The 15,687-nt window shown below is 39.8% G+C and overlaps 1 protein-coding gene across 1 annotated transcript in view; it reads left to right on the top strand.

Annotated features, from left to right (window-relative positions):
• The window catches only part of LOC145979755 (neuroligin-4, X-linked-like), a 453,446-nt gene that overhangs the window by 315,919 nt on the left and 121,840 nt on the right, over positions 1-15,687 (top strand). Inside the window, exon 2 of the mRNA XM_083112741.1 lies at positions 13,888-14,040. Coding sequence (XP_082968867.1) covers positions 13,888-14,040 — 153 coding nt within the window. The remainder of the gene's footprint in view (positions 1-13,887; positions 14,041-15,687) is intronic.

Below are 15,687 nucleotides of genomic sequence, written 5' to 3'. Positions count from 1 at the left end.
TCAGATGTTAAGCCACTTCAAGAATGTCTCGATAATTCTGTTGTTGTGTTTGATGATATTATACTGGATAATCAAAACAAGGTTAGAAATTTCTTTACACAGGGGCGGCACAAAAACATTGATTGCTTCTACCTGGCACAGACTTTTTCTAAAATTCCGAAGCAGCTGATCCGAGACAACAGCAATTTTATATGTGTGTTTCATCAAGATCATACCAACCTCAAACACATACATGATGAATATGTAGGTGGGGACTTGAGCTACAATGACTTTTCTAAATTTTGCAGCAGGTGCTGGAACCAGGACAGTTATGGGTTTGTCACAATTGATATGACAAGAACACCTAATAGCGGCAAATACAGAAATAAAATCAACGATTTTCTAGACGTTGAGACGTATATAAATAACCATGAAACGACCAGTCATTGATGATCTTAAGTTAAGAGATTATCTTGTAAAAAGATTCAAGGGATGGAAATCAGAGAACCGAGGAATTTATGAAAAACACAAACAAACAGAACAGCCTGTAATTGATGCTATTAATAATTTAGGTAAGAATATCAAAACTGTTACAGAGCAAAATCAAGATTTGATCACAGAGCTTGTGCCTGTAGCTGCAAGGAACATATTAGATTATCCATTCACCCCACTTTCCAGTATTCATACACCTAGTCCTGTTGCTCCTAGAAGAATTGAAGCTTCTCAGGATCCAATTGAATTGGGTCTTCTTGCTCAAAAATATTTAAGCACACCTAAAGACAACAAAGATGAGGTTTTTGGCTTATATGCTGACACAGAGCTTGACGGCAGCATCATTCATAGAATTGGCAATTTCAGAGTAACATTTATGGGAGATGATATAATTGTATATTCAGAATCTCGTCTCGGAGAAAAAGGTGGTTTTGTTAAGTATCCCGGCACACCTGGATTGTGGGAACTGATGACTAGGAAAAGGCCTGGCAGCTATACAGAGCAAGATTATGAACATTACAAAGAAATATTAATAAAATCAGATGCTCTATACCAGAACAATGATCCCACACAAAAAAGAGTCAAGTCGAGCAGTGGAGCAAAATACAATAATTTAATCAAGCCCATATGGTCACAGATCAAGACTGGCAGTGGAATCAAACAATACAACACCCTGCCTAAAGAATTTGTCTGGGTTGATGATGTCAGGAAACTTGTAGATAGGTTGCTGGTGATAGCTGGGGAGGAAAATGCTGGGAACCACAATTTTTACAATGAAAAGGTTGGAATTATGGACATGATAAGCACAAAATTGTCTAATTTTATAGTGAATGACCCTAAGGGGATTGGATATCTCATAAAAATTATTAATACTCTACCCCCCAAATTTTGGAATATTTCTGAGGGTCGGGGGTTGGTTAATGACATTATAAACAAGTTGCCATTTGAACTACACATTCCAGGCTATCAGTATTGTGGTCCAGGCACAAAATTGGATCATAGATTAAACAGAGGTGATCCTGGTGTAAATCCCCTAGATGCTGCTTGTAGAGACCATGACATAGCATACAATACACATACTGATCTTGACAAGAGACATGTTGCAGACAAGAAATTAGAAGAGGCTGCATTTGGTAGATTTGTAAGCAAAGATGCATCTTTGAGTGAGAGAATAGCAGCGTTGGGGACCACCATAGCTATGAGTACCAAACAAAAACTGGGGTGGGGGTTGTGAACATGTATATAATAAACCTACAATGAAGGCCAAGGGTGTTATGTATCAAATACCTTATGCAGGTCTCAAATCTCTTAAAACTATTGATAGTCTTTTAACCAAAAAGCAGCGCAAGAAAAAAAGCTCTTGTCTTGCAAAGGGCCATGGTATGAAATTGTTGCTTAGTACCCCCCAATTAAAAAAATTACAGCAATCAAGAAAAAAATTGCATACAGGGGGTTTCATATTTACTATCCCGGCCATCTTAGCTGCTCTCGGGGCTGTTGGGAGCTTGGCTGGGGGATCAGCTGCCATAGCAAAAACAGTAATAGATGCCAAGAAAAATAGGGCAGAATTAGATGAGCAGAAGCGCCATAACCTGGCCATGGAGAAAAAAGGCAAAGGTGTTAAGAGAGCCATGAATAAGTTTAAAAAAAAGAAGAGCCGCTTACAAACCAAGATATTGAAGCTTTAATCAAGCCACTGGGCATCAAACACTTTAGAGGTGTGTACATGTCTGATTCTTTACCGGAACAACCACTCAACAAAGAGTGTGGCATTGTTAATTTGGATGAGTACAAAAATCAGGGCACTCACTGGATCTGTTATCTTAAATATTTAAACAATGAGACATTTGTGTTTGATTCATTTGGAGGTGATCCACCTGAAAATTTAGTAAAATATCTAAAATCAGCTAATCTTTATTACAATAATGCCCGTGTTCAAAACTTCAAAGATGTTAATTGTGGACATTTGTGTTTATCTGTTCTTAGATATATGTCCCAAATAAATAAACCATCAATTGAAAATTTTCAAAAGGCCTTGTGGTATCTGAAACATCATGGGGGTATTCCATCTCACCAGCCAAAATTCAATATTGAAACTCAAATTACATGATGACATAGTGTATCCCAAAACAATAGCTCTCAGAGCATTTTACGGCATGTACTTGATACCTAATATTACACACCACAACAACACAATTGCAGTAGGGGATCAAAAAATTGTCATCACTCCAGGGCAATATAATCTATCCACTCTAAATGCTCAATTACCCAGAGGTGTAGTGTTAAGTCAAAATTCTGTCACTCACAGAGTAGAGATTGTATCTGCTACAGAAACAGTGCATCTGGGTACTATAGGAGAGCTGTTAGGCTTTGAGAACAACACGAAACTTGAACCGGCCATCAAACACACTGCTATGAATATACCTAAATTCTTAGCCATAGAGACTCTGAATATTCACTGTAATGTGGCTGAGGGTATGATCACCAAATCAAATGGCATAGGCACTCACAAACAAACCGGCATCATCGCAACATTCAAACCTAATTCCGAATTCATGGAGCCCATCATCTACAATCCATCCCCAACATTATATTTTCCTGTGTGCCATAATAGAATAGATTACATTGAATTGATGGTCACTAATGAAAAAGAAGAATTAGTTGATTTTGCTGGAGCCACAACAACTGCTATCATAGAGATTAACATTTAAATAAAAATACATACAATGGAAAATATTGAGAGTTATGAGCTACAATCATTCCCTCCAAACAGGAGGACATTTGCAAATTTAAATCAACCCAACACAGAAATTGAGGTTGATCTTGATGTAGGGGATGGATTTATACACCCCCACAGAGCAGATCTATACATCAAATTTGATGTTGTAAAGCTGGATGGAACAGATTATCCGGCAAATTCAAACATAAGACTTGTAGACAATTTTGTGCCGCATCTGTTCTCTGAAATTGAGATCAGAAAGCATGGCGTTGTTATAAACAGAATAGATTATCCCGGTATTACCTCCACGGCTTTGGCCACACTAAAATTATCCAAAACCGAGGCTTCATACTACCAAATAGGTGGATTTGAAGCTGGTGATAAGATATTATCTAAAAATCACACAGTGCTGTTCCCGATGCGCCTGTTGCCAGGATTCTTCTCGGATTACAAAGAAATTATGTGGAAAGGCGGGTTAAGAATTGCATTTAGAAGAGCTGCAAATGATAACAATGCTTTGATGAGGTACAGCACATTAAACTCTACAGGGGAAGCTTTGCCTAATACCTTACCTGATGCAGGAAAATGCATTATTCAGACTATGGAGCTAAGAATCCCAGTTGTTGAATATGAGGCCAGTTACGCTCTTAAACACAAAGCAGATATAGTAAAAAATCCACAGATTCCTCTGCAATTTTACACATATCAATGCGTACAGAAGCCCGCATCTGGCACTTATTATGAGTTTGATGCCACAAATTCATTCTCCAGTATTCAATTTGACATGCCTGATTTCGTGGTGGTACTGTTTCAGACCGGGAGACACAATAATCAGGAAAAAAATTCAAGTAGATTTGATAACTGCAACATCAAGAACATATATCTTAAAAATGGCAGAAATGAGTTTTTTCCTAGAGAAAATTATAATTTAGACATTTCCAAGGATGATTTTCTTAAATTATATGAAGCTTTTTCTTCCTTCAAGCGCGTCACTACTGGCAATACTGACCTGTACTACACACCAGATGAATTCAAAACACAGAGACCCATGTTTGTCATCAACACTTCAAAAAGAAAACAAGTTGTGGTTAATGACAGAACAAACATTAAAATTATCTGTGAATTCCACGAGGCATTACCTGAAGACACCATATGCAGTGTCATTCTCATAGGTGAAAAATCATATATTTATGATGTGAGAAATGAGAGAGTCACAGAGCAGTTCTAGAAGCACGATTCAGGGCTTCCCCCATGGCTCCCCCCCATGCCTCGTAATCAAGAGGTCCCGGGTTCGATACCCGGTAGAGGCACAAGTAGTTTGGATCCCACTTTAAAACTGTAGGGCCAGTCCCGATTAGCCTTACTGTGCATAAAATAGACTTAAAACAGCAACTCGAACTAGAAACACGATTTAAACACAGAAACCCTTTGGATATAAAACAATACTTTACCGTCAGTTACCTACCCATTTTATACCACCTCTGTTCGTAGCAGATACCTATCCAAAATACAAAAGAAATACAGAAATATTGCAATAATTATTCTATAAGTTACAGACTTATGTACAACAAGACCAAGCCTAAATGCAATTCAGTTTGCAATAACAATATCCAGAAGACAATTCCTCAATATGATGGATGGTCCCTGAAAGAGTACATAGTATAGATAAGAATTTCTCTTTGAGTTCCATGACAAATGACATGTAATTTCCCTCGGAAAAGGCACAATAGAGGTAATATCAACAGATATAATCTAATGACGATGAATAACTCTGAAAAGACGCAGTATAGATTATATCTGTTGGCATACAACCCCCGGCCATGCATAATTAATTGTTGGCCGAAACATGGGATTGATCAAAAGATTAGAAAAAGCATGCAATGTTTACTTGACCTCCATTCTAATGTATTGATTATGCAGTTTTGCCCCGTATTGTTGAGCTCCCAGATAACAAAACTCTGGCGATTCTTAATAGAGAATAATTTTGCTCTGTTATACCAAATTTAAGATCTGGGAGCTATCAACTAGCTCAAAATCTCACGTATAGAATGCCACATCTATCAGGACTCGAACCCAAAGCCCCTTGTTTACAAAACAACAATATTAACATTTTGCCATCAGATTTTATGAGGACTCAAACCCGAACCTTTTGATTACAAGGCAATACACCACACTCCACTCGGTCTCAGAACCCAATAGATATCAATTCAAGATTCCTGGGATTTTGACAAAAAAACATACTATAAGCTTAATTTCTGGTATGGTCAAAAATTGACAAATTTATGAACAAAAATCTGGCTGATGCAACTTTTGTAAGTATGTACAAATCAATCTGAAGAGCTCGTACTTTCTGAAAAATTCCCGAGGGCATTTTTACAAAAATCTTGGATTAGGCAAGAGTTCCACACTTGCTCAAAAAGCTCATATGGACATGTTGAGCCTGTTTAAGTGTAGCAAAGCTGCTTGAGGGGGGCTCGTACTTTCTCGTCCTGTCCGTACCACAAAACCCACTACTTGTGGGTGTATGTGGGTGGGTGGGTGTGGGTGGGTGTGGGTGTGTGTTAATACGTTTGACCTAGTTTTAGGTGTGGGCAAAAAAAATATCAAGAGGGGCATATTTTTAACAAATTTATGGACAACAATCTCACAGAAGTGCCTTTTATAAGTGTAGGCAAATCAATCTGAGGGGGGTCATCATTTGTACACTAGGATTCAAAATTCTTAGAATTAAGAGCATATCACACTTGAAGAATTAGGGAATAAGGGCATCTTGGCATAATTTTAAGTGTGGGCAAATCGGGCTGTTTAATTATATGAGCTCATCATTTGTACACTTGTAAGTGGTGCTGGTTGTAGCATCAATTACACTACTATAGCAACTTAAACTGCTCCAATTTTTCGTATTGCTACATAACCTACATCCATGAACAATTATAAATATAAGTGTCCCGTAATCACACTACCTTAAATGCGTATTAACGGAGCTGTAGGAATGTGCTTGTTTGCTTGAATTGCGTTTTTAAGTCCACTTTATGCACATAAGGGCTAATTGGAACTGAACCTATAGTTTAAAATGCGTTCCGAACCACTATAGCTATGCCTCAACCGGGTATCGAATTCGGGACCTTTTGATTACAAGGCGACGGCGTTACCATTACGCCATCGGGGAGATACTTAAAGAATGTGCTGATGAAGCAATTACGGACAAGCCTTCTTGATGGATTGGGGTGTAAGGGGTGACCCTGGACTGCATTTTGCAGACTAACGAAGCTCTGGCGACTGGCTCCATGGCCAGTATAATTCTGTGTGTTGTCCTGTGTTTTGTGTGCTGGGTGCCTAACGGCCACTCTTAAAGGCCTCAGCTTTTAACCAGTCAGAATGTTTTAACATTTTAGTTAAAACACGGCATTACAGTTATGCTATTTTAGGGGGCTGGAACCCGTGTAATGTGACGGGTGCAAAATAGCCTAAGTGCTGACGTAACCAAAATTTTAAATTCAAATTGAAATCCTTGATGGATTGACGGATTTGTTGTTTTTAAGTCCACTTTATGCACAGATAGGCTAATTGCGACTGGGCCTACAGTTTAAAGTGTTATCCAAACCTCTTCGCAATGTGCCACCACAGAGTATCGAACAGGCTCCTTGAAAGAAAGCATATTTTATCATCGAATCAATAACTTAATCTTTGATAGCCTTTGGTACAACTCGAGTTCATCAAAGGTGGATACACTGTAGCATTGTACAAGAACAATCTATCCATGACATTCCAGTGTACAAGTCTTTTATTTTTGATACATAACGTGATGGCGATTTCATTTGAAAATTATATTCCACCATGTTGGTATTCAATATTTACTACCACTCTAGGGACATTTTGATCGCCCACATGGTTGTTCAATCCAGTACAAATTGTTAGCATACTGTCGATGTCTTCATTAAAATAATATTATATTCACTTTATGAGCCTTTTCGAAAATATATCAAAGATTTAAAAGACATCAGCATGAAGTACCAAATCATGATTTCAAATGGCATTGCAATAGAGAATTGTGACCCAGTGAAGAAAGAATGAAAGAGAGAGAGAGAGAGAGAGAGAGAGAGAGAGAGAGAGAGAGAGAGAGAGAGAAAGAGAGAGATCAAACCTGGCTCATGATTCACACATGAGATGCTGCAAGGTTAATATTTAAACACACGTACAAAGATATATACAGGGTGGTTCAGAAAAAACGTGCAAAAAGGAAACAGGAAATAGGTGATGCACCAGTGGACTTTTGGAGATAGGGAGCCTATGAACGGAGATGCCAACATACATAGCTACGGATCACAGCATCACTTCAGTGCTGCAACCATTTGGATGTTACATTTCTTGCTTCCTGGAATTAAATAGAGCTTATATTCCTTGGCCTGTGGGGTCACCCGACCTACATTCACTTCATTCTTTCTCTGGGGATATCTCAAATCACTTATTTAGGAGACCTCAGTGGACACGAGCATGGAATTAGTTGCCAGGAACATATTAAGAGCAGCCCTAAAGTCAATGGAAACATGTTCTCCACTGATGTTTCACGAAATTTAGTGTGTACCATGTGAAAAGTTTGTGTCTAAAGCACTGCTTAGCAGACTATGACAATTGCTCTGTTGCAATAATTGGCAACACTGTCTACCATGTGCTTCCCTAAATGTACATACGACACAAAACCGTCTGATGTCTGTTCAAAAATGAAAAAAATGTTTGCCAACTCTCTTGGCGGAGTGTTTTGCACAGCGCGCTATGACACCAGGGGTCACGAGTTCGAATCCAGTCCTAGGTAGGGGGTGTTGTTTGCGAGTACCACTTCGTCACTTTCATCATATCATCACTCATCATTTGTTGATTGATTAATGTTAATTAGTAATACATAAGGAGACAAATTTATGGTAAATAAAAACTGAGGAGAGCTGTAAATAAAATGATAGATCAGCGGTATATACCAGCGGTGGAAAAAAAATTGTCACACACTTTTTCATCATGAGAGGAAACAACATACAAAAGAGCTATAAATTGATAAACTACTTAATTTTTATGTACTGTACACATACACAAGTACTTAGCTGTCCAACCAGAAAGAAAACATCAACACAAAATCACTTCATTTCTAATTTGCATATCTCAAGTGATTTATTCATTGTATGTATTTAAAGGATATCCTTGCTGTCCAACAAATAAAATAATCACTTCTGCACATACACAAACACATGTTGAAAATCACATGATGATAAACAAAATTCATTCATGACTGAACACGAATGACACCATTGTTTCCCTTGATGTGCGGGAACAGACTAATCTTATCGCTGCTACAGCTAGCAAGTTCAATGAAACTGGAAGTTGAGTAGACATTTGGGGGAAGAAAGGAATGCAGCTTGACAGGGAGCGAAGTTTTCGAACTGAGATTATGTGCATGGGAAATCCCAATTTGCAGCGTCTTCCTGATGTGATCGAAGATAAAACGTTCTTCAGCTGCAAGTGGTAGGAAACTTTAGGCAAACGTTTCGTTACAAATCGACAGTTTGCGCTCACAACCTCGATTGCCGGTTTTTGCGTCTTTTCTACTTAATTTGATGATATTTCACGCTTATTTCGCGAAAGAGCGTTCATTTCGTGGAAAAGCACACATTTCGCATTACGTCGCGAATAAAACTCACGCATGTTTCATCATTGGGGGTGTAGTTACGTGCAGAATATTCAAAATTGTATCTTTTTTTCACATTTCGCGATATCGCGCATCGCGAAAATTCAATGTCCATAGTAATACATTTTAGGTGTTATGTCATTATCAAATATTGTAAATTTGTAATGTAAGTTTACTTGCACGTTCTGCTGTACTAAGGCAAGTTAGCTGTTCGTCAGCAGAATATATATGAGCATAAATGATTAAATAATAAATAATCATCATCGCTGCGATTAAGAGAAATGATAGAAAAGCGACGTTAAATAACTAAATTCAAATCTAAAATGAAAGATGTGGAGTGTAAAGATGCAGAGATTTTCTCTGAATAATATTTTAGACAAGTTTGACTTCTCTCTCTTAAAAGGAATTACAATATTTCTTTCCCTCCAGAATATCCACTCTAAGCATCTTCACTTCACGTCCAGTTTCGTAAAAGTGACGGTAATGTCTACTTTGAATGAATGCCGAATGGCGATGCCTTTCTTTATATACCCCTCCCTTCTTTCTCTTTTTAGGGTGATCATCCCTGTTATGCTGGAGATGATTCCCCCTTCCCTCCCATCGCTTTCCTCCCCCTCCCCAGAGTAAAAGTTAAGCTTAATTAGTGCTATTAGGGGGCTCAAGGACCATCTTTCACGTGGCTTATCCCCCCGGTGTTTGCGGAGGTGCTGTATCATCAGAATGCCCGTCCTGCGACTGGCACCTCCCGAGAAGAAACAAAAAGGCATCGACGAAGGAAAAGGGATGCTGACGACATGAAGATAAAGAGATCAGCCTGGCGGGAAATTAAGAGAACCCTTCATACTGTGTGTCCTCTTTGCTTTCATTCATTAGCTAGCTGGTTTTTTCATTACTTTCACAAGTTACTTTCAAAGTAACTCCAAGTCACCCTAACTTCAAAAGTTTCAGAATAGGTGCTCCAGAACAGTGTTTCTCAGCCAGTGGGAAGGTGCTCGGTACCGGGCCGCGATAGGTTATGAAGTTTACAACTTTCAACCCTAGCTAGTAACCACCTGAAATGATGATCATCAGCGCTAAGGAGAAATCCCTTCTCTCCAATTTTGGTGAGAAATCAAAGCCACTGATGTCCGTTTGCACCAACGTCGATTTACTCGCGAGTAAGAGCAATCTTACGGTTAACCCGCGACTAAGAGCAATCTTACGGTTAACCCGCGACTAAGAGCAATCTTACAGTTAACCCGCGAGTAAGAGAAATCTTACGGTTAACCCGCGAGTAAGAACAATATTACGGTTAACACGCGAGTAAGAGCAATCTTACGGTTAACCCGCGAGTAAGAGAAATCTTACGGTTAAGCCACGAGTAAGAGAAATCTTACGGTTAACCCGCGAGTAAGAACAATCTTACGGTTAACCCGCGAGTAAGAACAATCTTACGGTTAACCCGCGACTAAGAGCAATCTTACGATTAACCCGCGACTAAGAGCAATCTTACGGTTAACCCGCAAGTAAGAGCAATCTTACGGTTAACCCGCGAGTAAGAGCAATCTTACGGTTAACCGCGACTAAGAGCAATCTTACGGTTAACCCGCGAGTAAGAGCAATATTACGGTTAACCCGCGAGTAAGAACATTCTTACGGTTAACCTGCGAGTAAGAGAAATCTTACGGTTAACCCGCGAGTAAGAGCAATATTACGGTTAACCTGCGAGTAAGAGAAATCTTACGGTTAACCCGCGAGTAAGAGCAATATTACGGTTAACCCGCGAGTAAGAGAAATCTTACGGTTAAACCACGATTAAGAGAAATCTTACGGTTAACCCGCGAGTAAGAACAATCTTACGGTTAACCCGCGAGTAAGAGCAATCTTACGGTTAACCCGCGAGTAAGAGCAATCTTACGGTTAACCGCGACTAAGAGCAATCTTACGGTTAAGCCACGAGTAAGAACAATCTTACGGTTAACCCGCGAGTAAGAGCAATCTTACGGTTAACCTGCGAGTAAGAGAAATCTTACGGTTAACCCGCGAGTAAGAGCAATATTACGGTTAACCCGCGAGTAAGAGAAATCTTACGGTTAACCCGCGAGTAAGAGCAATCTTACGGTTAACCCGCGAGTAAGAGCAATCTTACGGTTAACCCACGAGTACGAGCAATCTTCCGGTGAACCCACGAGTAGGCTGAATATGTTTCACCAACAGAAACGCCGGGTAAGCTGGTAGTAAAAGGGGGGGGGGTAAACTTTACCCTCCGAGATCGGCGAGTAAAAACGGAGTTAACCCACGTGCATCGGAGTAATAGCTGCCATCTGCAACCGGCAATGTATCACTTCAGAATTTCAAAACTAAATATATGTGCAATGGGAAGTAATAGACTATTCTTCTTAGCTGCTCAGCGCATACACCCGACTCGGAGGCGACAGCACGACTGATGGCCAGTGTTGCCACAAAAATGGGGGCACAATTTCCCTTTCCAAGGCTTCAAAATTTCCCTTTTAGCAGCAATTTTTCCCTTCACCTAAATAAATTATATAATAATAATACTAATAATTAATAGTAGTAGTAGTAGTAGTAGCATTATTAGTGGTGGTGGTGGAAGCAGTAGTAGTATGTAGTTAAGTATACCTTTGTAATCGTTATTCGTTTGAATAAAACATATTTTAAATTTCTTTCACATTTCAGTTTCATCACTTCCTGATCACATGTCCCAGGTTTAAATCCTGGTCAGGAATCCATTTAATCATTAATCCTCATGATATTATCGTTATTATTTATCCAAATATGTATAAAAGCAATGCATAATAAACTTAAAGGAGCAGAAACAAGTAGGAATAGCAAAATAAATAAATAACATAAAAATGTAGATATGAAATTCGAGATTACCATAATCTGTAATAATGTGGTCAAATGACCTTAAAATTTCCCTGCAATTGTGGTATTTTTCATCGAAATTCCCTTTCCCCTTTTGGCTAAAATTTCGGTCCTAATGTGCTTGCAAAAGGGAAATTTCCCTTCATGTGGCAACGTTGCTGACGGCGCTACCACGGCACGCAAGTGCTCCTGGGAGCACTCACGCGACGGGAGCGCCGCCAGCCATTGGCTGAGGTCCCCGAATCAGATGTCTGCGACTGCCAGCATCTGCTTTGTTATTATCAGTGGGTACATGTTTACATAAAAATTTGCTATGTTTATACACATTATGAGAGAAGTACAATAAAGTGGACTCATGGCACACCCGTCGTTTCAGGCTGCAAGAAATTCCATCATAGAAATGGGAAACACAGCATCCCAGACATAAACAAATAGTTCCGTGACATCTTCAAGTAATGCCGCTATGGAAGAGGGAGTAGCATCCGTATAGACAATCACACTATTAGCGGAGAAGTCCTACTGAAGGCTGAGATTGTATGGCACGTTATCCAGGCACAGTCCATGGGAATTCAAAATGCAGAATGGCGTAAGCGAGTGGATATGTGACGTTGGTGGTAGCTTGTACCAACGTCAAAAAGCCGCATAGGATCAGGTTTACTCGTCTGCGCTTCAAAAACGTGGTGCGAATGGTTCGCACCAATGTGAGGTGTTTAGGTAGCACTGTAATTGTACTTTAAGTCCAGTGTGTTTCCCAGTTATGTACACTTTTGGACATCGATAGACAAATATTTGCTCTGGAAAACATCAGAAACGCCCAACCTTTCCTTCCCTACATGTTACATGGGGGAAATAACTCGGGGCTCAGTTTTCAGCATTTCCTCAAGTTTGTGCATCAGTGACAAAGACAAAACATTTTGGGAGAAATTGTGTAGAATCTAAAATAAGGCACCGACACAATACTTGGGGCGTACTTTTTACAAGAATATCTGGAGTGGTGGACACATGCCAATTCACGCATAGACAAGATTAGGAGGATGATAAAATTGAGTGTCTTTTATTGATTCCAGAACTTTATCACTGTGTTTGTCAATAGGCGTGATTTGCGGCGCCAAAGGGGGCAATTGCCCCTTAACAAAAGTTTATTAAAATGTATAAGATAATGGTACTTTTCTCCTGGGACCTGGGACGGAGAGAAATTGGTAATTTTTAAGATTTAACAAATGCAGCAGTTGCTTAACAAAATAGTCCTGGGATAGAAAATAAATTGATTTCGATTCCTTAAGTTAAGGCCAAAGTGCAAAATGGCCCCTGAAGTAAGTCCCAAGTTACGCCTATGTTTTAGTCCCATCGCCAGATCCTCCATAGTCGTGATTAACGCAAAGGTTAGAAAGCCGACTTAAAGTAACTAAAAACAGAAATAGAAAATAGACTAGTTATATCTGCTAAGACTACTGACTGCCAAGCGAGAGACCGGGAGTGGGTAATATAAGGTCAGAACTTTTCCCGGCCTTGCCACCGCATAAAACGGCTCTGGGGTCCACCCACCCTCTAATCAATGGGTCACTTGGGGCAATCCTCGGAGGTAAAGGCGGCCGGATGCTGATCACATCACCTCCAAAATTGCCGATATCCCTTAAATTTGTCTTCAATGCACGGTGCTATATGCATAGGGAACTTTACCTTTGCCTTATTGATGTTCAGAACTGTATAATTGTGTTTGTCCAAAGGCGTAAATTGTCGGGGGCAAGGGGAACAATTGTTCTTCACAAAATGTTAATACCATGAACAAGTTAATGGTACTTTCTTGCTGGGACCTGGGACGAAAATAAATTAGTATTTTTTGTGATTTAACAAATGTATGTTATTTAGGTTAGGTCTCAAATAAATAGGTTAATAATATGAAACAAAGGATTGTTTATGGAATAGAAAAGACTTTGATTATGCTCCTCCAAAGTTAAGCTCCAAGTTCGAATCTGCTCCCCAAAGTTTGATCCCAAGTTACGCCCATGTGTTTGTCCAAACCCCAGATCCTCATTCATCCTCATAGTCGCGATTAACGCAAGGCTTAGAAAAACAAACAAAAATAGACTAGTTATATATGTTGAACAAGAAATGTTTAGCTTCACAATTGTTGACACTTTGGTCTCTTCCATTCCAGAGGGTTGCAGAACAGTGAGGAAACATCCTGTCATCGTCTTCATCCACGGAGAGTCCTACGAGTGGAACTCTGGGAACCCGTACGACGGGACAGTATTGTCTAGTTACGGTCAAGTGGTGGTCGTCACACTCAACTTTCGCCTAGGAATTCTGGGTAAGTATAAAAACCTTCTCCCCTGCTAGAATGCTTTTCTACCTTCTTCTCCAGTTCTCTGTTATAGCTCCTTCATCGTTTGACCTTTGTATGTGCCACAAGATATCCATTCCTCGAAACGCATTTCCTGGCGACAATGATTCAACAAAATACGTGTATTTCGGCTTCGAAATAAGGGGAAGAAGTTAAGGTTGCAGTGTTGCTAGTTAGAGACAATTTCACACAGATCGCGGGAAAGAGGGAAACTTTAGAAACTAAGGTAAAATGTGAACACTTGGAACTGAGAAACTATCAAATTTTCAAAACGCTAAATAAACAACCACTCAATTTACACCAATTCTACCATTCTTAACCCTCCATATCTCGTTATGAGAGGGTGGTTTTGTACATCAGCCATCCAGCAACGATCACTATTAAAGAAAGAAAAACACTTTTATAAGAAAACAGGGATATTTTTATAAAGGGGATTTTTTGTTAAGGAAGGGAATTTTTTTGGTGAAATAAATTTTCTTAGACAATGATAAAATAGGTTTGGTTTCCTTTTAAAGAGAAATATTTTAAAAATGTGCACTTTGTTTATTATAAAATTAGTACTTTTCAAATGGCTTTTTAGGAATTTTTCCGTGTCCTATAAAAAGTATATATACACTGTGTCCCAGCTATCTCTTGAGCAAGTGAACGAAAAACACGTCTCTGCGCAACAAATGACGCGAGACGGTTCCACCAATGAACACGTGGGAACGGGATTGCATGGAAGGGGAAAATCAACTGCGGTTACCAACTTTCGCAACAGCATGTACTGCTTCACTCTGCCCACTCGATTTATCCTCCCTTCTCTACCGCTATGCGCGACCTTGTTCCAGAGATAGCCAGGACAGTGTATAGTTACTTAGGGAGTAGACTTTTCAGCCTAAAGGACGGTAAGAAAAGGGAAAAAGTGGGTATTTTTTATTTTCGGTAGGGAATTTCCGGAAAACGCTGACAGCTGAAAAGAACCAAAGAGAGAAAGGGTCAGGGAGACTCACTTCCTGCAACATGGCCATATTTTCTCAAATTACCTTCTCCCCCCCGCTCCTCCCCCTCAAGAAAAATATAAAGTTAAGACTCGGCCATTGCCTCCGAGGCGATGCACCAGGACGTGCTAAAGCGCCTTTTTTACCCCTTACCAAAACCTGATTTTCTTGCCCCTTTCTCTGCGATTCTTTATGGAATCATTCATAACTAAACGACCGGTTGGCCCGCCATGAATCTGGCGGCAGGCAAGGGGGAGAGGAGGGGGCGTCGGCCCGAAAACGTAAAGCGGGAAGATTGAGAATGGCTCGACTTTTTCCCTCCTCCGTTTCGAGGTTGTAGCTGTAAGTAGCGGACCAATTGTCAAGAGATGATATTCCCTCGCATGATATATTCCCTCTTCCCCCGCTTCTCCCTTCGTCCTGGAGCTAAACCGTGAAAATCCCCCTCTTTGCCATCGCTTCTTGACCCGGCGGACCGAAAAAAAAAAGCAAAAGATTGAGATTTTTCCTGCAGAAGTTTTAGCGACATGCAGCTTTCACGAGGAAAGTCGCATTATGCGTGCTACGTGCTGCCACGCAAACAGATCATTTCCGTTAATTGATATCGTAATGAAATTATACAGAGCGATCCATT

This window comes from Lepisma saccharinum, chromosome 26 (assembly GCF_977018435.1).
Source record: "Lepisma saccharinum chromosome 26, izLepSacc3.1, whole genome shotgun sequence".
NCBI classification, from domain to species: domain Eukaryota; kingdom Metazoa; phylum Arthropoda; class Insecta; order Zygentoma; family Lepismatidae; genus Lepisma; species Lepisma saccharinum.
This window is presented reverse-complemented; position numbering and strand designations above follow the sequence as displayed.